The sequence below is a fragment of the Drosophila grimshawi genome, unplaced genomic scaffold (assembly GCF_018153295.1).
Source record: "Drosophila grimshawi isolate 15287-2541.00 unplaced genomic scaffold, ASM1815329v1 contig_1367, whole genome shotgun sequence".
Lineage (NCBI taxonomy): Eukaryota > Metazoa > Arthropoda > Insecta > Diptera > Drosophilidae > Drosophila > Drosophila grimshawi.
The window spans coordinates 5209550-5229687 of NW_025062889.1; the positions used below are offsets into that span (position 1 = coordinate 5209550).

Genomic DNA, 20138 nt, shown 5'->3' on the forward strand with positions numbered 1-20138 from the left:
GCACTTGTTTACGATTTCAAGTGCATTTTGTTGGGACTGCCATCATAATTTTGAGTCGCTGCAGCCGCTTCGATTTGCCCCTTGCCCCTCTTTGTGGAAAGTTTTCCACTCAAATCTCAGCTGTTAAGTTCCTCACTTTGGTTATGCTAATGAGGCAAGTTTGGTGCCCAGTGCGCAATTCGCAGAAGCGATTTCTTCAAATTATCAGTTTCTAGTTTGAGGCATTGTCTGTGGAATTTAAGCAGCTTAATTTTACAAGTGACTGAAAACAATCTTTACTTTATTATTGTTTGAAAGCGACCAGAAACATCTTAACAGACAATAACAACACTGCATGCGCCAAAAAATGAAAAACATTCGCGAAATGATGGAAAAATATGTATGTTTTTTTTAGTATATAGGCACGCCCAAAATTAATAGGCACCGCCATGTTCAACAAGCAAGTTCAAATCATATTTACACTTATCACTTACCGATAAGATATTATATGGCAACTTATGTTATAAAAGCCACAACAAAGGCCGCAAACTCTGCGTAAAACAGTTGGAAGACGTTGAAAACGCTGGTCCAGCATGAAATACGCAACTCTATTTTTGATCGGGCTACTGCTGTCCGTAGCTCTGCTCAGCGATGCCCAGAAGCAATCTGGCAAGACCAAGGGAAAGTCCAAGAATAAGGTGAGGCCCACTGTGGCCCCCGAGCCGAAGAGGCAGGTGCTCCAAAGAGCTGTACCCTGTTCGTCGGCCAAGTGCAAGTTACCCGACTGCCGCTGCTCCGATGCAACATTGCCACGACCCAAGTTTAAGGGCAAGGAAAATGAGATACCGCAGGTGAGGTGCAACAAAATACTTGATTCAGGTTGTTGCAATATCTACTCATATTTGAAATACTAAAGCAATCTTTATATTTTAATTATTTTAAAGTGTTAGATCCTTTTAGTGGCATTTCATAACTTTCAAAGATTTTAAAGAACACAATTATGTTTTCTTTAATTATACATTTCAAATATAATATTGGAGAGTACACAAATATTAAAATAGTATCCAATTAAGCTCATCATCTAATCTGAATTAAGACTGTTGTTATCCATCTGAAGTTCAGCTCTAATTTTAAGCAACTTTCAGTTTGTCACCATCACATTTGACGATGCTGTGAATGCTGTGAACTATGCGCAATATGAGTTGCTCTTCAATGGGGTAAGCAATCCTGATGGCTGTCCCGCAACGGGCACCTTCTTCCTGTCGCACGAGTACACGGATTATGTGCGTGTGAATGCATTGTACAATGCTGGTCACGAGATTGCCCTCCACTCGGTGACCCACGGTGATGGCACCGACTATTGGCGCGTTGCTGACGTGGAGACCATTGAACGTGAGTTTGGCCAGCAGTTGAAAATGCTGGAACGGTTCGCCAAGGTGAATCCAAAGAGTGTGCAGGGTATGCGTTTGCCCTTCCTTCAAATCTCTGGAAACAATACTTTCGAGGCGGTTAAGAATCTGGGTTTGACCTACGACAGCTCCTGGCCGACGCAACAGCACAAGGACCCAGCCATGTGGCCCTACACTCTGGACTATTTGTCCATACAGGACTGCCAGATTGGTCCCTGTCCGGATGCAGCACTGCCTAGCGTTTGGGTGAATCCCATGGTCACATGGACTGACACTGAGGGTTACAGTTGCTCCATGATCGATGCCTGCGTCTATCCGCCTGCTGACAATGTGGATGCACTCTTCGATTGGATGCTCGAGAACTTCAATCGCCACTACCAGGGCAACCGAGCGCCATTTGGCATGTATCTGCACGCTGCCTGGTTTTCAAGAGGACGCAACTATTTTGCCGCCTTTAAGAAGTACGTACCAAGAATTCTTTTATCAATATCTAGTTAACGTGACTAAGGAATCAGGAGGAGTTTATGATCCATAATCACTTCACTCACAATCTAGTGCAGTTTACCGCTAATTAGTTATTGACAAAGGGGGGAAAAACCATGGCATTTTATCTTTATTAATATGCATTTTCGTTGGACAGATTCATGCAACATTTGACCACCTACCCCGATGTGTATATGACTGGTGTTAGCCACATGCTGGAATATGTGAAAAAGCCGGTGCTGGGCAAACCGTTCAAAGAATGCGAGAAGAAGCCGAATTCCACCTGTCTGCCGGTTAACTGCAATGTCCAAAAGGTGTCCACTGGCGAGGTGCGTTACATGAGTGCCTGCGACAAGTGCCCCACTGTATATCCCTGGCTGAATAATCCATTGGGCGAGGATATGTAAATGTTGCACACCCAATAAACTAACACACACACACAGCACTTTATAATGAAGCTATCATGTTATGATTGTCTGGCAACTTGGCAACTTGGCCATTTCCATATCCCAAATACATTTATTCCAATGATCTAAGCCAATTTACATTTTCCGCCATGTCCTCCAAACCGAAACGTCACTGATAAATGACTTGAAATTATGCTGGCGGCCGTGAGGCGCTTAATTAACTCATTCAGCGCTGAGCCCAACCAGTTCCCCCCTTTCCCTTTCCCTTTCCCAGCGTCAACGAGACTTTGTCAATTTCGCTACTGTTGGCCTAAAGTGTAGCCATATTTTATGGCATGAATTAATACGCCACACGGCGCTGTCCAGGCTCCACAGCATTATGGGGCAAGCGGGCCAAGTGGGGCAAGTGATGCTTGCTCTGTTTTCTGCAGGACGTCAATCCAGCTGCTACCTGTTAATGACACGAACGTGGACACGTAGCCCATTGCTTGGCCTGTCAGCTGGTTGCATTTTTGGTTAATGGACTTCTAACTAATGGCCACTGCCAGAAGGGCTGTCAGAGGGGCTGTTGGTCAGAAATTATCTATGCGCAGATCGAACATGAACATGAACTAAAGCATCAAATTATGCTGCGATGCCAGCTGGCACAGTGGGGGACATCTAAATACTACAGTAAGGATAAAGTGGAATATAAACATTTTTGCAAGTGTTGAACTCCTCATCCAAGTAAATCCATTCCAATTTAATTAATTTATTACTTGCACAATACTTAAGAATATTTACAATTCGTTGATATTAACTCAATTTATGAATTCTTAAAGCAGATTATATTTATTGCATTGTTGTTGCACCTCTCACACGCTTATGACAATGTTTATTGACCAGCACATAGCCCGGTGGGCAGCTGGCTTCCAGTATATTGTAGGGCCTTACCAGGACGGTGTCGTTTGGTTGCCACTTTGGTAATTCCAGCACGGGCACAGACACTGGCACATAATGGCTGGTTGCACTCAAACTGGGATTGGTGGTTTCAGCTTCAATGATTTCACTGTCGGCAACTGCAACGGTGCCTTGGTAAAATGCCAGCAATAACAGCAAGTAAAGGACACCACGCAAAAGTCCTTGCAACATTTTTTATTATTAAAGGTCTGCTTTAATGTAATGCTATATTCAGTAACAAGTAACTCGTCTCGCAGCTCTGCAATTATAACTGAGACAATGACAATTGAAAATAGTTTACTTATTAGCTGATTTGTGCTCCGAAATGTTGGCCAATTTTCGAAAGCAGTTGCTGCCTTATAAGGCACCTGGATAAGAGCTCTTCGGATGATGAATAATAGTCGGTGTTCAAGGTTTTGCCATAAAGTAGATCAAAGATAAACTTAATCGTTAAAAATTAATAAAACAAACAACCATCTTTTCATCTTTTATAGGAAATCAAGGCAAAAATTATTGAAAATTAATTGAGCTGACTTTGAAAAATAGCTAAAGTTCATTAAACTAATATGAATAATATTTTGAAATATTTAAGAAAAATGTTAAGATGCAGATGAAGACTTCGAAAAGTGTACTTTAATCAATGCCAAGTAAAAAGCAAACTAAACTTTTCTTTTATGAAAATGAAGGAGAAACCAGCACAAATCCTGCCAAGAAAAGCTAAGAAAATTGCAAATATTTACTGATTACTTTGGCAAAACGCCACTGATTAACAGACGCATCTCCATTGTCCGCATTCAGAGACAAAAGATACACAGCCTCAGCTTCCCTTGCACAGACAAGTCTACTTACCTCTACCTGGTAGAGCGTTGTTAATTTTCTCATAAAATATTCTTTCTATTGACTGGGTATTTTATTTCCACACACATAAATATATATATTTTGTGTATATATATTGCTTTGCTTGTTTATCGAAGGTTGTCATAAACAAATGACTGTACGACATGTTGTACGGAAAAGCCTCCCTCAGTTGGTGTCTTGCATCAGCTGCCGGAGTGCCAAACACGCATTATTTTAATGTATTTTTGCATATATTTTCTTTACATACTATTCTATTATACTTGCCACAATGGGCGGGGCGCCCAAAAAGGTTTCACAGCATTTAACCCTGGGCTGCCACTGTTTTTGTTTTTTTTTTTCAAAATTATGACAATTTAAATGACATTTTTATGCTGAGCATTTTCTTTTATTTTCTTTACGTTTGCCTTTTCGCGAAAATTGTGATGCTGCCACTTTTAAAGGTGGCCCATTTGCGATGAGGGTTGACTCACTTTTAGGGGTGAACTATGGGTGAACTGACAAAAGAATTTTTAAGAGTGGCTTTGCAACAAAAAATGTATTCGGTAATTTCACAATTTCGTATAAGTCATTTGGCATTTATTATGCATGTAAATGAAGATGTTCTTATAATTATCTAAAGTTAATTGGATATTGCAAGCAAGACAATTAACACTTAAGCTAAAAACTATAAATATTTTAATAAACTTCGGCTTAACTTTAGAGTGTAGTTTCCGCTATAAAATCTGAACTCGTATAGATATTCTCCATAGTAGAAGCACGCCAATGCAGCTCTCACTTTTGTGTATATATGAATATATATATAATAGAATAAAACAAGTGAGAACGTTGCAGTCGGTTGTAACCGATTACGAAATACTCTGTTACCAATAAGTAATACCATCTGATAACAGATGCCACAGAACAGGGTCGGTATTTCTTCAGTCTACCCAATATGTCTATTAATGATTACGTCTATAGCTACTTAAGATTTGAACGTTGACTGAAATTTATTTATTTACAATAACTTAGTAATTGCAATTAATCATCATTTATTTATACTTCAAGTACAGTAAATATATTCTCAATTGAATTGACGGCAATTTCATTATGCATGCAATTATTCAACTTTGTATTTCATGTTTTCCTTTATCGCCGTGTCTGACACAACTAACTAATTGACAACAACTTGCGACTGTCTATTTCAGTCTGGGCAAATGGATAGCTCTCTGATCGTCAGGTGTTGAAGCTCGTGTAGTTGTTTAGTCTCGAAAGTGAATTTGAGTAGAGTAAACGTGTTTTCCAAAAGATGGCAACTCAACTAAATCTACAGTTACCATTCAGCCTGTCCACATTGCTGCTGCTGCTGCTGTTGCTGCTGCACTTCTTGGGATCACCGTGTGAAACACACAAAGTGTGCGACAATCAAAATTCGAATCCGGCGCAACACAATGTGACAGAGAAGATTTCCGTAGTGCCTAAAAATGAAACGAAACAAGTGTCCAAAGACGAGATTAAAGACAAACCAACCAATCCGTCGAAAAACGAAACGAGGCAGCAGCCCCAGAATATGACGAAAGTGAATGCAACTGAGCAGCCAATGAATGCAACAAAAGAGTACCCAAAAGTCAACTTAGTATCTCCGAAAAAGCCAATCGATATTGGACCTCGCATCACACTGGATTCACTGCCCGTCTGCGAGGAGGGCTTTAAGCTATTCGGGACTCACTGTCGCAAGGAAGCCTAGAAAGCAATAAAACAATAATAAAAAAATCTCGCAAATATATTGACTTTTGTTGGGGGCTGTGTGCATATACGACTGGTGAGCACTGTAAAGCTTTAGCAGCTAGACTTTTTGTTTACATTTCAATGAATAACTTGTGCCGAGCTTTGGCTTCCAACTTTCCAGTTATGGTACTGCAAACATGGCCAAGCTTTGTATTTTTAATTTTTTTTTTTTAAATTTTTTGTTTGTGCTTAGCAAGCTATTGACAACAATGGATTCTTATCGCAACAATCTGTTGTTGCCACTGTGCCGTGTTTATTTCTCGCACTAGTCTTGCTGGAGAACCTCATCTCCACTCGACGCTCAGTCTCGAAAGCTCTGTCGAAGCAGACAAACGCGTTTTCAGTTTATCGGTTCGCTCTCCCAGCGCAGATGGGTAAACAAATATACAATGCATCCAAAAGCTATACACACACTGATCTTGTTTATTGTGGCTTGCTGGAGTGTTTGCGGCGTGGAGCTGCGCCTCTATTCTCCCACTAGCAAATATGATCGCATTGTGTTTCCCGTTGACAACGATGAGCCGATGTTCAACTACTACAATGAAACCAGCAGCACCACTAGCACCACCAGCACTACCACCACCAGCAGCAGCAGCATCACCACCACAGAATCACCATTAAACAAGACCAGCATGGCTTCCGAAGAGGTTCATCCGCTTAAAAATATCAGCAGCATCACAACAACAACGGCGACGACAACGGAACTACCCAATTTGGATAATCGCATTCTGCTTGATACTGATGCCGCCTGTCAACCGGGCTTTTCGCTACGAGCGGGTCGTTGTCGCAAATCTGCCTGAGCAGTATTTTTGGTTATGAAATTAAGTATACAATTATACATAGTGTTGAAATGCATGTGTGTGTGTTTCTGAAATAGTTATTAATAAAGGCAAAATATTCCCTGAGATTGTCAAATTCGTTGTTTGTTTTTGTTTCTCACGGAACGACTCTTAAATGAAATCGCTTTAACAATGCATTTTATTTTTTTGTAAATTCCCCCTGTAGAAGTTTCGCAACCAAAATACATGTATTGAATGTCTGTGAATCTGGTAGATTAAAAAGGTGTAGGTGTACATATATATATACCTGTAAGTATTACTACTTACATTTAATTCAACACCATTTATTATAAATTTAATGTTTTTACCAGTTTATCAGCATTCGTTTTTGTATAGTTTTTTACATCCCCTTGAACGTTATTGTAATATCTCGTTATCTCTGAAAGAGTTCGCATTACATAACAAAATTAAAGGTGTCGGCGGCTATGTGAACATAACAAAATGTTGTTTAAATGAGTTATCGAACAATCAGCCAATATACTCGCTAGCTATATATTTAAATTATGCACGGAACTGCTCACGTCTTTGATTTGCTAGCTCATCAATTTACATGATCACGATCTAGTAGCTCTTATAATCGAACTACTGTTCGATGCATGAGAGACCCGCTTATCACGCAAATCGGAATCTCTTTTGGAAATCAAACAGAATCCTAGGTACTCAGTCGGAATCACAGCGAGATGATTTCAGTCTCAATTGAGCAAACGGCAACGACAGAAGCAGCAGCTCGATTGCAAACTTGTATGTTAAAAATGATTTCGAAGCCCGGGCTCTTATCGCTGAACCTCGGTCTGTTGCTGATAGCCCTGCTAAGTGCGCAGATAATCCAGGCCCATCACCATCAACCGCATTATCCGTATGGGGATCCTCAGTACAGTGGTAACGGAAGGGACTACCCGCCGCCACATAGGTGCGTTGATAAGTTACTCCTTTACCCACATAACTAAACAATCTTAATATGCATCTTCATCACAGGCCACATGGACAAGGAGCACATTATGGACATGAAGCACATCATGGACACGGACACGATCACAATCAGTTCAATAATCCCTATCCAGATAGCCATGCAGGCGTTTCGGGACAAGGTCCCAACTTCGTTGGAGGTTTCTATGGAGGTGGACAGTCACGAGGGCGCCCAGGCTACGGCCATGGTGGAGTTGCTTACGGTAATGGTCGCCAGCATCCAGAAGATAACTACGGTGGTCAGCAACCCAATGGAGGCCAGCGACCTGGAACTGGGTACGAACGTCAGTGGCCGGAAGCTGGATACGAACATCAAGGAGCGAATTCAGGTTTTGGTGGACAGCCAGGCGCTGGCTTCGATAATCAACACAGGACGGATTATGGCACACGACCGGTTCAGCCACGTCCCAATGAAACTAACTATGAAAACGAGCAAAGCGGTAATCCCATCCAGCCCCACCCTCAACCAGGTGGTCAGGACACAACGGAGTTGACCCACCAACAGCCTGGCAACGTTGGCTCTCCTTGGCAACCACGCCCAGGAGCTGACACAAGTGATCAAAATGATTTTCAACAACAAGGCGGCAACCCTTTCCAAGCACGTCCTCAACCAGGCGTTCAGAACACAACAGAGTTGAGCCACCAACAACCTGGCAACGCTGGCTATCCTCTGCAGGCTCGCCCTGTTACAGGATCAAACGATTCAAATGAGCTTCAACAACCCATCGGCGAACGCGCTGTCAATACTCTGCCTATTGTATCTAATCCTACTGATGAAACAGGCAATTTTATTCAACCACTTCCAGGACGACAGCAAACACCAGAGGCAGGATTGCAGCATCCCGGCAACGTCTTCCAACCGCAACCAGCTATTAACGGCAACTTTTCGAATTCCGAAAGAAATCCACTTAACATTGAAGATAGTATTGCGGCCATATTCAATACACCTAAACTTAACGATCATGGATCTAGGGACCCCAAGGCGCATGTTGTGGACGGTGAACCGGACTCGATTGATCAACGTAATCTATTTGAGACAATGGCACAATGTCCCGAGGGATCCGAAATGTTGGGCGGGCGCTGTCGCTACAAGGTATAAACAGATGTTAATTTCATCAGTTGACACAATATGAACTACTGAATTGGCCAAACAATGTAGCAATCTATATTTAAATTCGAACAAAAATTTTATGAAGTATGTTAATTATAAATTTACTTTTACACTATCTGATCTGATTTTAAGGAATTGAAATACAGTATATTATTCGATCAACAGTAAGGAGCGCCTATTTGTTTGAAGGAATGTCAGATATTATACTTATTCAGCATAATTTTTGAAATCTATGTGATCGAACAGAACCAGAAGTTGCTAACGAGAACATAAAATAAATAAGAATCTGGGTTCAACTGCCAACCAACCAGCAACTCTCTTAAGCTCTGACAACCCTCAAGTATACCTGTATATACCTGTAAATATTACTACTTACGTTTAATTCAATACCATTTATTATAAATTTAATGTTTTTACCAGTTTATCAGCATTCGTTTTTGTATAGTTTCCTACATCTCCTTGAACGTTATTTTAATATCTCGTTATCTCTAAAAGAGTACTATCACGAGCTAGTAGCTCTTATAATCGAATTACTGTTCGATGCATGAGAGACCCGCTTATCACGCAAATCGGAATCTCTTTTGGAAATCGAACAGAATCCTAGGTACTCAGTCGGAATCACAGCGAGATGATTTCAGTCTCAATTTAGCAAACGGCAACGACAGAAGCAGCAGCTCGATTGCAAACTTGTATGTTAAAAATGATTTCGAAGCCCGGGCTCTTATCGCTGAACCTCGGTCTGTTGCTGATAGCCCTGCTAAGTGCGCAGATAATCCAGGCCTATCAGCATCAACCGTATTATCCGTATGGGGATCCTCAGTACAGCGGCAACGGAAGGGACTACCCGCCGCCACATAGGTGCGTTGATAAGTTACTCCTTTACCCACATAACTAAACAATCTTAATATGCATCTTCATCACAGGCCACATGGACAAGGAGCATATCATGGACATGGAGCACATCATGGACACGGGCACGATCACAATCAGTTCAATAATCCCTATCCAGATAGCCATGCAGGCGTTTCGGGACAAGGTCCCAACTTCGTTGGAGGTTTCTATGGAGGTGGACAGTCACGAGGACGCCCAGGCTACGGCCATGGTGGAGTTGCTTACGGTAATGGTCGCCAGCATCCAGAAGATAACTACGGTGGTCAGCAACCCAATGGAGGCCAGCGACCTGGAGCTGGGTACGAACGTCAGTGGCCGGAAGCTGGATACGAACATCAAGGAGCGAATTCAGGTTTTGGTGGACAGCCAGGCGCTGGCTTCGGTAATCAACACAGGACGGATTATGGCACACGACCGGTTCAGTCACGTCCCAATGAAACTAACTATGAAAACGAGCAAAGCGGTAATCCCATCCAGCCCCACCCTCAACCAGGTGGTCAGGACACAACGAAGTTGACCCATCAACAGCCTGGCAACGTTGGCTCTCCTTGGCAACCACGCCCAGGAGCTAACACAAGTGATCAAAATGATTTTCAAAAACAAGGCGGCAACCCTTTCCAACCACGTCCTCAACCAGGCGGTCAGGACACAACAGAGTTAAGCAACCAAGATCCTGAGAGCGTTGAGTGTTTTTGGTATCCACGCCCAGCAGCTGACACAAGTGATCAAAATGATTTTCAACAACAAGGCGGCCACCGTTTCCAACCACGTCCTCAACCAGGCGGTCAGGACACAACAGAGTTGAGCCACCAAGAACCTGGCAACGCTGGCCTTCCTTGGCAGGCTCGCCCTGTTAAAGGATCAAACGATTCAAATGAGCTTCAACAACCCATCGGCGAACGCGCTGGCAATACTCTGCCTAGGGACCCCAAGGCGCATGTTGTGGACGGTGAACCGGACTCGATTGATCAACGCAATCTATTTGAAACAATGGCACAATGTCCCGAGGGATCCGAAATGTTGGGCGGGCGCTGTCGCCGCAGGGTCTAAACAGATGTTAATTTCATCAATTGACACAATATGAACTACTGAATTGGCCAAACAATGTAGCAATCTATATTTAAGTTCGAACAAAAGTTGTATCAAGTTTGTTAATTATAAATTTACTTTTACACTATCTGATCTGATTTTAAGGAATTGAAATACAGTATATAATTCGTTCAACAGTAAGGAGCGCCTATTTGTTTGAAGGAATGTCAGATATTATACTTATTCAGCATAATTTTTTAAATCTATGTGAACGAACAGAACCAGAAGGTGCTAACGAGAACAGCGGCATCCCCATTCAACAAAGAAAATAAATAAGAATCTGGGTTCAACTGCCAACAAACCAGCAACTCTCTTAATCTCTGACAACCCTCAAGAATGGAAGCAGATATTCAATATGAAATTAAGTCAATGAACTCCATTTGATACATGGTAAAATTCAGAATAATCTAGTGAATAAATAATGGAAATAAAATTCAAAATATTTGCCGTATATTATTTTAGTTCAAAATCATCATCAATCAAAATAAATACAATTTGCTCGTTGACCATTTACCATTTTGGTCATTTTTAATGTTGGCATAGCGAAAGAATGCGAAAGAATGTAACACGCAGTAGGAAGTATATATATTCTATATATATATATATATTCTTCAACAGAATTAGCAGCCGAGTCGATCTGTCTATTCGTATGTGGGAATGTCGCTTCCTCAGAGACTGAGTCCAAATTGAAAATATTTTGATTTTTGAGACTTCGATTCTACTTCCATTTGTGGGAAGCGAGCAGCATGATAAGCAAAGTAAGCAAAAGATATATGTGTTTGCACACTGCAGCGTAAATAACGAAGTAGAATACCCAAACCATTTTGTTGCATAGATAATTTCATATTTATTCAGCGCGATATTGTTTCAGCCTCAATATAAGAAAGTCGTTATCTGCAGCTCAATGTTAACAGAAGCGTATAAATGTTTCCTTATGAATACAAGTACAAATTCCAATAATCAACAAAAATAATTATTTGTATTTGTCACACAACTTGAGAACCGATTAAGCAGTAAATAATCGAAATGAAATTGAAACTGGATCGTTGTTCATTGTTTTTCTTGAATCAGTTGTACTTATTATTCATCATAAATATCAAATGTACATTTACAGAATTTGTAAGCCCTTCATCATTATAAATATCATAGCTAGATTCAACTGATTCACATTTTTGTAATTGTTTTCGTCAACCCCCGAGATTTTCGCTCGGGTTATTCTCATTAAAACAATATTAAGTGCGTCATGTTGTTTACGCTGCTATATATGCTATATTGTGGTAGTGTGACATCACAAAATATTCTCATTAAACTGATATCGAATGCGTCATATTCATGACGATATTTTAAGATACTGTGTGCTGGTGACATCCCCAACCGGAGAGAGCGAGAGACCCCTCGCATTAGGAAAAGAAGTGGGTGAGCTACTTGTACTCAGCTCGCTTGTGTCGTAATTTCTGTTGAAATTAATCCCAGCGGTATCATAAAGGCATGTCAACTGACCCCGACTGATTAATGCCACAGAGTAATGCAAACGTTGAAGTGTTCTCTATTTAAGCGTACAAACTGTTTAGGCCCAGTAAGAACACATTTAGTTGCAATCGAGACGCTCTGTTAAATAGTCGATATTCTCCATTCCATTCGAGACATGAAGCTTATATCTAGAAAATGGCTGTCTCAGCTGCTTATAATGCTGATATGCCTAAATGGATTGACCGCAGCGATACCAGCGCGATCGGAACACTTCATCAGGTGTCCGCCCCGCTTCAAGTTGTACTTTGGACGTTGTCGACTGCCCGCCTGAACAGCACTCGGATCTTAGTTTTGATAAGTCATTCCTAGTTATGATAGGACAAGTTTTTGTGGATATTGTGTAATTGTTTATATTTATTTATCTTAATATTATTCATAAGCTTTATAAATAAACTCTCGTATCGTCATATATTGCAACTGATTCGGGTTGTTATCAAATTGATTGCCACAGCTGGTGGCAAGAAAGAAATTCAAGTGCTAGTTGCAAACCAAACAAAAACTGATCAAGCAGAGAAAACTGATAAGCATTGGTCAATCCGTAATCTCTATGCTAATATGAATCGCCTAGCAAGGTCGAAAATAAATAAATATATACTAAATTTTATTTACGTTTATAATTGGCATAATCCATTGCACTTGCTGACACTTGTCTAGTCAGAGATTTTGCTTACACTCCAATTGTTTAACTAAGTTATTAAGTTATTTATCATAGTATATTATTGCTGGTTTTGCATGTTGTTGAATAGCTTTGCTCAGCTGGCAGCTTTGTAATTAGGCAATGATTTTTTTAACTGTCCAATGCCTTAATTTGATTCATAATACCGATCTCTGGGCAGTCAGCATAAATTTAAAGTAGACTTGTTAAACAATCTGGCCACAAATATTGCCAGGGGATAAAATATTAGTTGCCACTCGATGTCACCTGGCTCATTAAAACCCATTGAATTACTACGCTCTGCATCATTAATTGACAAGACTCTGAAAGTAAGCAAAGCTTGGAATGTAAACACAATTGTAAAGTGCGATTAAAGCTTTATAAAAAGCTTAAACTACTGGCAAAGCTCAGTGATCAAGCTTTAAGAGCACAAATTCTACGAATACGATTAGAGAACTGTCCGAGAATGCGGAGAGATCTGTATTGACAGTGGGGAAGACAACAATAACATTATTATATATCTGCCCCGGCCTAAATGTTAAAGATGAACACTAATTTAATACACTCGGTTTGATTTGAATAATTATAATTTATTTATACATTTATAAAGAGTTGCTTACGATTATAATTAGCTAAGTCCACTGTGCATTGTGAATTGGTTCTTGTTGACACTAATATAGATTTTTTCTGATTAAATGCTTATCGAATATGTAAAATTATTTATCATAATCTCTTCTTTAGTTATGCACTATGTGTATGTATGAAATATGGTCTTTTCTTAGAACACTTATCTTGATATTATTCATGAGCTTTATAAAGAAGCTATTGAAAGTTATTGTATTGCTTCACACAGCTGGACGCTTATTAATTAGGCAGTGACTTTAGCAAGAGCATGAGAAACTTTTATTTGATTTATAAAACACATTTCGTGGAAGTTAGAAAAATTTAAAATTAACCTTATTAAGAAATGTTGCGACAACGATTATTATCGGTTCGTATTTGACCCTCTCGACATGCTATTATTACTTGACCAATGACACTTTGCAATATGGGATTCTTTGAGTTATTGAATACTGTGTCGTTAATTGACATATTTGTTTCCTCCTTTTTGTTATTTGCGTCCTTAATGGGCGATCCTGCGCTTAGCGAGCTAAACAAACTGCAGAAAAACAATCCCAAGCACAGTGCGAGAATGTGGCGATCAGCTGACATTTTTTAAAAGAGTTTCTCTTTACTTAGACTTCACACTTGCCCAAGGCTGGTTGCAAACTGAACAAAATTCAAAATGCAGAAACAATTTTTGAGTATGGTTTCAGCGTTAATGAAAGCTTTGACACTCAAATGGCTTTAAAAACAACGATTGATAAAGTTTTAGCTTTCAAGCTTTGAGAGCACAAGAAAAAAAAGCTTTCAGAAAGCACAAAGAGATCGGCATTATCACATTTCGTTCCGAACAACAGTTACAATATTTTATATTTCATCAGGTTTACATGTTTAATTGAATTTTATAATCCATTTTTTCAATTATGTCAAATATTTTATTATATATATATTTAGATTTTATTTACGATTATAATTACAATGGCCCACTGTGCATTGCTAATGGGTACTTTTTGATATGGCCAGAGCTTTTTCTTGCACTTGAATTGGTCAACTTGTTGCTGATTAAATGCGTATAAAATATGTGGAATTTCTTCTTATTTGATTATTCATTCATTAATTTGGCACTAGCACATTTAGCTTACGTAATTCTTTATAATTTCACTTATCTTAAAACTATGCGTGAAAAACTGTGATTTTTTGGGTTTTTACACACTGAGCTCGTAATTGCTCAGTTTTTGGTCTCGACGGCTGCTCGGATCCGTTCGTTATTAGCATTGGTCTTGGCTGCAGCAGCATTCATGCTGTTTGCAGTTGGATTAATAGCGTCCCATCCGATCCAGCAAATCGCGTGCACAACCAGCACAACAATTCCAATGCGAACAGCTGGCTTGTGCATAAAGCTCTTTGCAGCGTTTCTACCATTTCTACCGTTCTCCATGCTGATGTGTACTGAATGCTCTGAACATATGGCACAGCATGTGACGTCAGTCTTAGAGAGAAAGAGAGAGAGAGAGACACACACACAGCGAGAGCGGGTAAATAAAAGCTCTAAAAGCTTCCGTCCCAGGGCTGCGATCTTCAAATTGCTGAATCAGTTGAGTTTTGCAACTGTTTAAATCAATATTTGAAAGCAATTTGCAACCAATAATATCTGCTAAGAATCTAATTAATAATTTTAAAAAATAAACAAAAACCAAGCACATAAATTTATATCTTTTTCTTTATCTGCACACCTTTGAGTAATTTCATAAGACGTTTCTTAAATCACATCTGATCACAAGTTCTATTTTGTTACTCTCTCAACTTGTTACAACAAATTGCTTGTTTTTCAGTGTGGTTTTCTATCTCGATAAACACTACAATAAAATGCAGCAACCCGGTTTGCTTTCTTTATTCGTTTAAGATTGGAATTAGCACTTCAGTTTTTTATCGTCAGCATTTTGAGTGTTTATTGAGAGTAAGCTTTGTGTCTTCTTTTTTGGCATCTTTAACAACTCAAAATGTTATCCACTGACTGGTTTGGCCTTTGTCTGTAAACCACAGAACTTTGCAATGGCAAAAAACACACACAGAGCTGGCGCAGAAAGCCAACTCTGGCATCAAATGGCACACAAAACGCTCGTATTACGGATACGCCAGGTGTGTAGTCTGTAGTCCGTACTCTTTAGTCTATAGTCTATAGTTGCCACCCAAACACAACTCAAAAGTCGGCAGAGTATGGTCTGCGGCGAGCTGAAGCTGAAAGATTGAAGCTGCAGGCAAAGCTGGAATTAGCATGTTATGTTTAACGCATTTTTGCACCTTCGACGTGTGTCTGTGTCTGCCTGACTTCCCGTCAACTCACAGGGTGTGTGTGTGTGTGGCACGAATGGGTGGTTGGGCATAATGGCGTGAGCATGTGTGTGTGTGTGTGTGTGTGTGTGTGTGCAAACAAGACACCGCTGCTGCCTTTAACCCATTGTGGTTTTATCCTGCGGCATTTTCCACACATTTAATCGCATTTTGTTTTGTGTGCAGAATTGTTGAGAGCACACATGAATTTTAAAATGCGGTTTGTTCCGCTCCCTGAGCAATTGGATGTAAGGATTGTGGATTGGGCTGCATGTCGTGGAGGGGGCGATGCTGGGCTTAAGGTGAGTGCATTTGATGTGAGCGAGTGAGTGGTGGTGAATAATGCAGCGAGTGCAGTTGCAGTTGCAGTTGCCGTTGTCGTTGCAGCTGTTCCAGTTACAGTCACTATTCAAGTTGCTTCAAATGAAAATTGAATTTACGTTGCGACATTCAAAAAGAAGAAAGAAAAAAACTCATCAGTTTTCCAAGGAGTTTGAGAGTGACGAGTGGGCAGGGGGCAGGGGGCAAAGGCGCTCTGCCTTCGCCTACGCAGGGCTCATTAAATAGATGCCCGAAACGTGATTCCATTTTGGGGCATTTCATTAAGTGCACGTAAACGGCAGCCTGTCAACTAGCTGTGGGCGTGACAGCAAACCTCCCATCCAAACCCACACACACACACACATAGAGCTGAACACACGTTTACTTCTACACAGCAGTGCGGCACTTGGGTAATTCTCAACGTAAACACTTTGGAAACATGTCGCAAAGACATCAATTACAGCATCGATTCCCATCTATTCCCTTTGCCCCTTTCCCACCCGGCCCACTCCCTCGGGTTAAGGCTGCTGCTGCCGCTGCTGTTGCTGTTACTGTTGCCGTTGATGATTATATGTTGATAATGATGATGTTTCAGTGAATGTTTGCTGACAATGCTGCGGTTTACTCGAACCACATTTCAAATGTATTTTTATGTGAGTACACTCCACAATATACATATGTATTATACTTCTTCTTGTACACACACATAATACTGTTATTCGTGCCACTCACACTCATTATTTTTAGGTCTTGACATTGCTTAAATACATTTTGGTTACGTGCCCCAAAAAAAGTTGTCCACGAGGACACATATGCAAAGGAAAATAGCACTCGATGACGATGACATAAGTAGGCAGCAAAGTCTCTTAATTGTGGTTGCGTGACAAATAAATTCAATTGTCAAGGGTGCCACACAAATACATTTCGGCATTTTACAATGATTTCTCTTCTATTCACTTCATTCAAATTTGCATAAGCTTTACTTACTCTTTCCGAATACATTTTAAAACATAAAATCAATTGCTAATTAGCCGATTAAAACTAAGTAATTAGTTGGCATCAGTCCATGTTGCCTTGTTGCTTTACAAGTTCACCGATTCTGAATTCACGCGAATATAGCAAGTTATTCTGTTTAAATTTCGTATATTTTATGTGGATATGAATTTAGAATCAGCGCTAAATTCTTATTCTCCTATTATGAACTTACATTTTTTTTTTTTTTAGAATTCTCTCACGTAGGCGGCCAACACCATTCAAACAAATCAAGCCAAAATCACGTAGTATTCACACACTCAAGAGTTATTCATATGAAGAAGTATGAGCAGCAAGGGGGAGGAGAGGGACAGCAGCAGCAGCATTAAGTAATTAGAAAAGTGCCGCCGCTTTTCCCAATTAGCAAAAAGTTGTCGCCAATTTGCCATTTTTTATGAGAGCAGCGCACAGGAGAGAAAATGTGGAAATTATCTGTCCAGTAAAGCACAGCCAGCAGTTTACCTTGAGCACGAAGAAGAAGAGCACTTGAACAAAAATGTTAAATCCGCACTTCACTGAATGCTGCCGTTGACTTTTAATAGCAACCCGGCGCCAGCTCTCTAATGGTGTGGGAGGGAGGAGAGCAGGTAGGCAACGTGGAAAACCCTTCAAACTTGCAACACAACAAGACTCGAGAAGTACACACTTCACACTGCTTTTAATTGCTTTCGCTGGCACTACAACACAGTCGAAAAACAATTCTAATTTTAGCTCTATGTTCAAATTGATTATTTAAAAAGGTTTTGTACACCACTCAGAATTCGTTCTATTCGTGTTACCGAGCGATCATCGAAGCGCCACGCCCACAACACGGATAACCGAAGTCATACCGCAAAGGGCATCACGCAAAACCTCACGCTGCCGAATAAAACGATTCACCTCATCAACGCGGGTGTGAAGTGCTTTCAGATAGTGTGAAAGTAAGTGAAGACTGACTACAGAAATGATCCTGTGAAGTATAGTCTTAATTTTACAACGCCCATCAATGGGCTCTACTCGCCTCACCAGCAAGAACCCATTGGGAATTATAACGCAGCTCACATGAAAAGAAACAAACAAAGTGGTTGGTTGCTATGCCGTCATCCACTGCTACTTGTGGGCGTCACAGCTGCCTGTGATCTAACGAAATGCCAATGCGAGCAGCGTGTTCACAGTTGCTAGAAATAAAGTCTGAGAAGATCCATTGCTTGTTAATATTGAGAGAATATTTTAAAATAAATTGAAAAATAAAAAAAATCACTTGGCAGCGGTGGGATTCGAACCCACGCCTCCGAGGAGACTGGTGCCTTAAACCAGCGCCTTAGACCGCTCGGCCACGCTACCACGTCTACAGCTGTGCCCAACAGCGTAAAACTGTAAAAAACGTTTCCATTGATTATCAGCAGAATAGAATAAATTGTGTATTTGATGTAATTGTGCTTAAACGTTTTGCACGATTGCTGCTGAAACAAGAAAGAAACGAAATTTACTTGAGATATCTTTTAATTGAATTCAGCTAACAATGCCTACAAAATGTCGTATTTTGTGCTGTCTGTTAAGCCAGTCAGATAGCTAAACTATTTTGTCAACTCATTCAACTCATTCGACTTCAATTCCTTATTCTATTTTCCGTTTTGAGCGCCTTGCATTTCAATTGAGGCTGTTGTCTGTTGGCGCCTGGAATGCTCCTGGCATGCGACTGCAATAATCTGCCTGCCTTTGTTCGATTTCTTTGTCAATTGTTTGAAATTTAATTTAAGGCTGCCTGCACCTCCCCCAGCCCGCTATCCCCTCTCAACGACATTGCCAACATAGCCCGGCAAATTCATTGGATGCCAGGTAATGTCCACAATTAACTCCATTAGCGTTTTGGTCCGCTTGCTGCCCAATTGGAAAGCTGTTGTACGTGATTTTTTTGCATTTTACACGCGTCTGGCATTAAAATGAACAACTTTACAATTATTTGCATGCCAAGCGACTTAAATTTGTGTGTGTGTGTGTGTGTGCAAAATTCACATGTAATGCTAAAATATTTTGTATGCTGACGCAAGTTGCGGCTGCTTTTGCAGCCCTTTTTCCCTGGCATTTTAATGAAACCGCAAATGTAGCCCATTCTAATCCCCCCACCTCCTCCTCCACCTATCCCTCTCCCGACAAACATGCATCTCTGCAGGTGCCCGTAACGAACTCAGGGGAGGTATGAGGAAGATAGGAAAACCGCAGACTTTATTTTTGTTTTGCTTGTCGCTTGCCGTGCAAAGATTTTTATTGCAATTTTCTAATTTCATTGCGGATGTTTGTTCCGCTGCTGAGTGGCGGCTTCTGCTTTCCCATAGAATAGAAATACCGTTCATTCGTTCGTTCGTTCGTTGCTGCCTGTCGCCGGCTTCAGTTTATGGCTGCAACAACAAACAACAGCAGACAGCAAACGAGAACAATAACAAAAGCGAGCGGCAAATTGTTGCTGCGGTTGCACACACACACATACACGCATCCACTCACATAAATACGTACACACACACACATATATATATATTTATGTGTGAGAGGGTCTTTTACTTGCCCCTTTTCATGTCTCGCATAAATTCGCATCTCCATTTGAATTTTAAACGCATTTCCAAGCTGTCTTCTAAAATCGCTGACAGTTTTGCAAAAAATATAATAAACATTTTAATGCAGACTCCAAGCTTCTGAAATAGATTTCTGTTCCATGGGCATATTTTTCCCTTCAATGAGCGCATTTATATGCGCCGCACTGAGGCAAGCAAAATAAACTCAAGGTGTTGCCCCACGCGTCCATAAAAATAGTTCAATATCAAAATATTACTGCGGCGCTCCGTTACGTCATTCTCGTCGTCGTCTTTTTGTTCATCGTCGAGCCGAATACACAGTCAGCGAAAACCTCTCTGCTTGCTTGCTTTCTTTGTCTCTTAGTGTGCATTTGACAACGGC

General features: G+C 40.6%; 5 protein-coding genes and 2 non-coding genes across 7 annotated transcripts; 5 read left to right on the forward strand and 2 right to left on the reverse strand.

Moving 5' to 3' along the window:
- Positions 1 to 572: 572 nt before the first annotated feature.
- On the forward strand, positions 573 to 2296 carry LOC6560960 (chitin deacetylase 8). The gene is made up of 3 exons (XM_032735419.1): positions 573 to 830; positions 1125 to 1849; positions 2029 to 2296. Exons 1-3 carry the CDS (start codon positions 573 to 575, stop codon positions 2276 to 2278), a joined length of 1233 nt encoding a protein of 410 aa, XP_032591310.1. The 3' UTR covers positions 2279 to 2296.
- Positions 2297 to 5360: 3064 nt separating this feature from the next.
- Positions 5361 to 5833, forward strand: LOC6561196. The gene has a single exon (XM_001985778.3). It carries the CDS (start codon positions 5361 to 5363, stop codon positions 5796 to 5798), a length of 438 nt encoding a protein of 145 aa, XP_001985814.1. The 3' UTR covers positions 5799 to 5833.
- A 24-nt stretch (positions 5834 to 5857) lies between these two features.
- Positions 5858 to 6754, forward strand: LOC6560806 (zinc metalloproteinase nas-14). The gene has a single exon (XM_032735418.2). It carries the CDS (start codon positions 6229 to 6231, stop codon positions 6637 to 6639), a length of 411 nt encoding a protein of 136 aa, XP_032591309.1. The 5' UTR covers positions 5858 to 6228; the 3' UTR covers positions 6640 to 6754.
- A 591-nt stretch (positions 6755 to 7345) lies between these two features.
- LOC6560807 (glutenin, high molecular weight subunit DY10) lies at positions 7346 to 9179 on the forward strand. The gene is made up of 2 exons (XM_001985780.2): positions 7346 to 7588; positions 7654 to 9179. The coding sequence occupies exons 1-2, from the start codon at positions 7359 to 7361 to the stop codon at positions 8741 to 8743; spliced, it is 1320 nt and encodes a 439-aa protein (XP_001985816.2). The 5' UTR covers positions 7346 to 7358; the 3' UTR covers positions 8744 to 9179.
- A 216-nt stretch (positions 9180 to 9395) lies between these two features.
- Positions 9396 to 10876, forward strand: LOC6561071 (glutenin, high molecular weight subunit DY10). Its single transcript, XM_001985781.3, has 2 exons — positions 9396 to 9613; positions 9679 to 10876. The coding sequence occupies exons 1-2, from the start codon at positions 9447 to 9449 to the stop codon at positions 10694 to 10696; spliced, it is 1185 nt and encodes a 394-aa protein (XP_001985817.2). The 5' UTR covers positions 9396 to 9446; the 3' UTR covers positions 10697 to 10876.
- Positions 10877 to 17956: 7080 nt separating this feature from the next.
- On the reverse strand, positions 17957 to 18173 carry LOC6561072. The gene has a single exon (XR_047075.2). It is a non-coding gene; the product is annotated as a small nucleolar RNA U3 (small nucleolar RNA).
- A 275-nt stretch (positions 18174 to 18448) lies between these two features.
- Positions 18449 to 18530, reverse strand: Trnal-aag. The gene has a single exon. It is a non-coding gene; the product is annotated as a tRNA-Leu (tRNA).
- Positions 18531 to 20138: the final 1608 nt, after the last annotated feature.

Coding starts and splice junctions, on each gene's coding strand:
- LOC6560806 (XM_032735418.2), top strand. CDS start 6,229: ATGCATCCAAAAGCTATACACACACTGATCTTGTTTATTGTGGCTTGC.
- LOC6560807 (XM_001985780.2), top strand. CDS start 7,359: ATGATTTCAGTCTCAATTGAGCAAACGGCAACGACAGAAGCAGCAGCT. Junction 7,589..7,653: donor GACTACCCGCCGCCACATAG/GTGCGTTGATAA, acceptor TCTTCATCACAG/GCCACATGGACAAGGAGCAC.
- LOC6560960 (XM_032735419.1), top strand. CDS start 573: ATGAAATACGCAACTCTATTTTTGATCGGGCTACTGCTGTCCGTAGCT. Junction 831..1,124: donor AGGAAAATGAGATACCGCAG/GTGAGGTGCAAC, acceptor AGCAACTTTCAG/TTTGTCACCATCACATTTGA. Junction 1,850..2,028: donor TATTTTGCCGCCTTTAAGAA/GTACGTACCAAG, acceptor TTCGTTGGACAG/ATTCATGCAACATTTGACCA.
- LOC6561071 (XM_001985781.3), top strand. CDS start 9,447: ATGTTAAAAATGATTTCGAAGCCCGGGCTCTTATCGCTGAACCTCGGT. Junction 9,614..9,678: donor GACTACCCGCCGCCACATAG/GTGCGTTGATAA, acceptor TCTTCATCACAG/GCCACATGGACAAGGAGCAT.
- LOC6561196 (XM_001985778.3), top strand. CDS start 5,361: ATGGCAACTCAACTAAATCTACAGTTACCATTCAGCCTGTCCACATTG.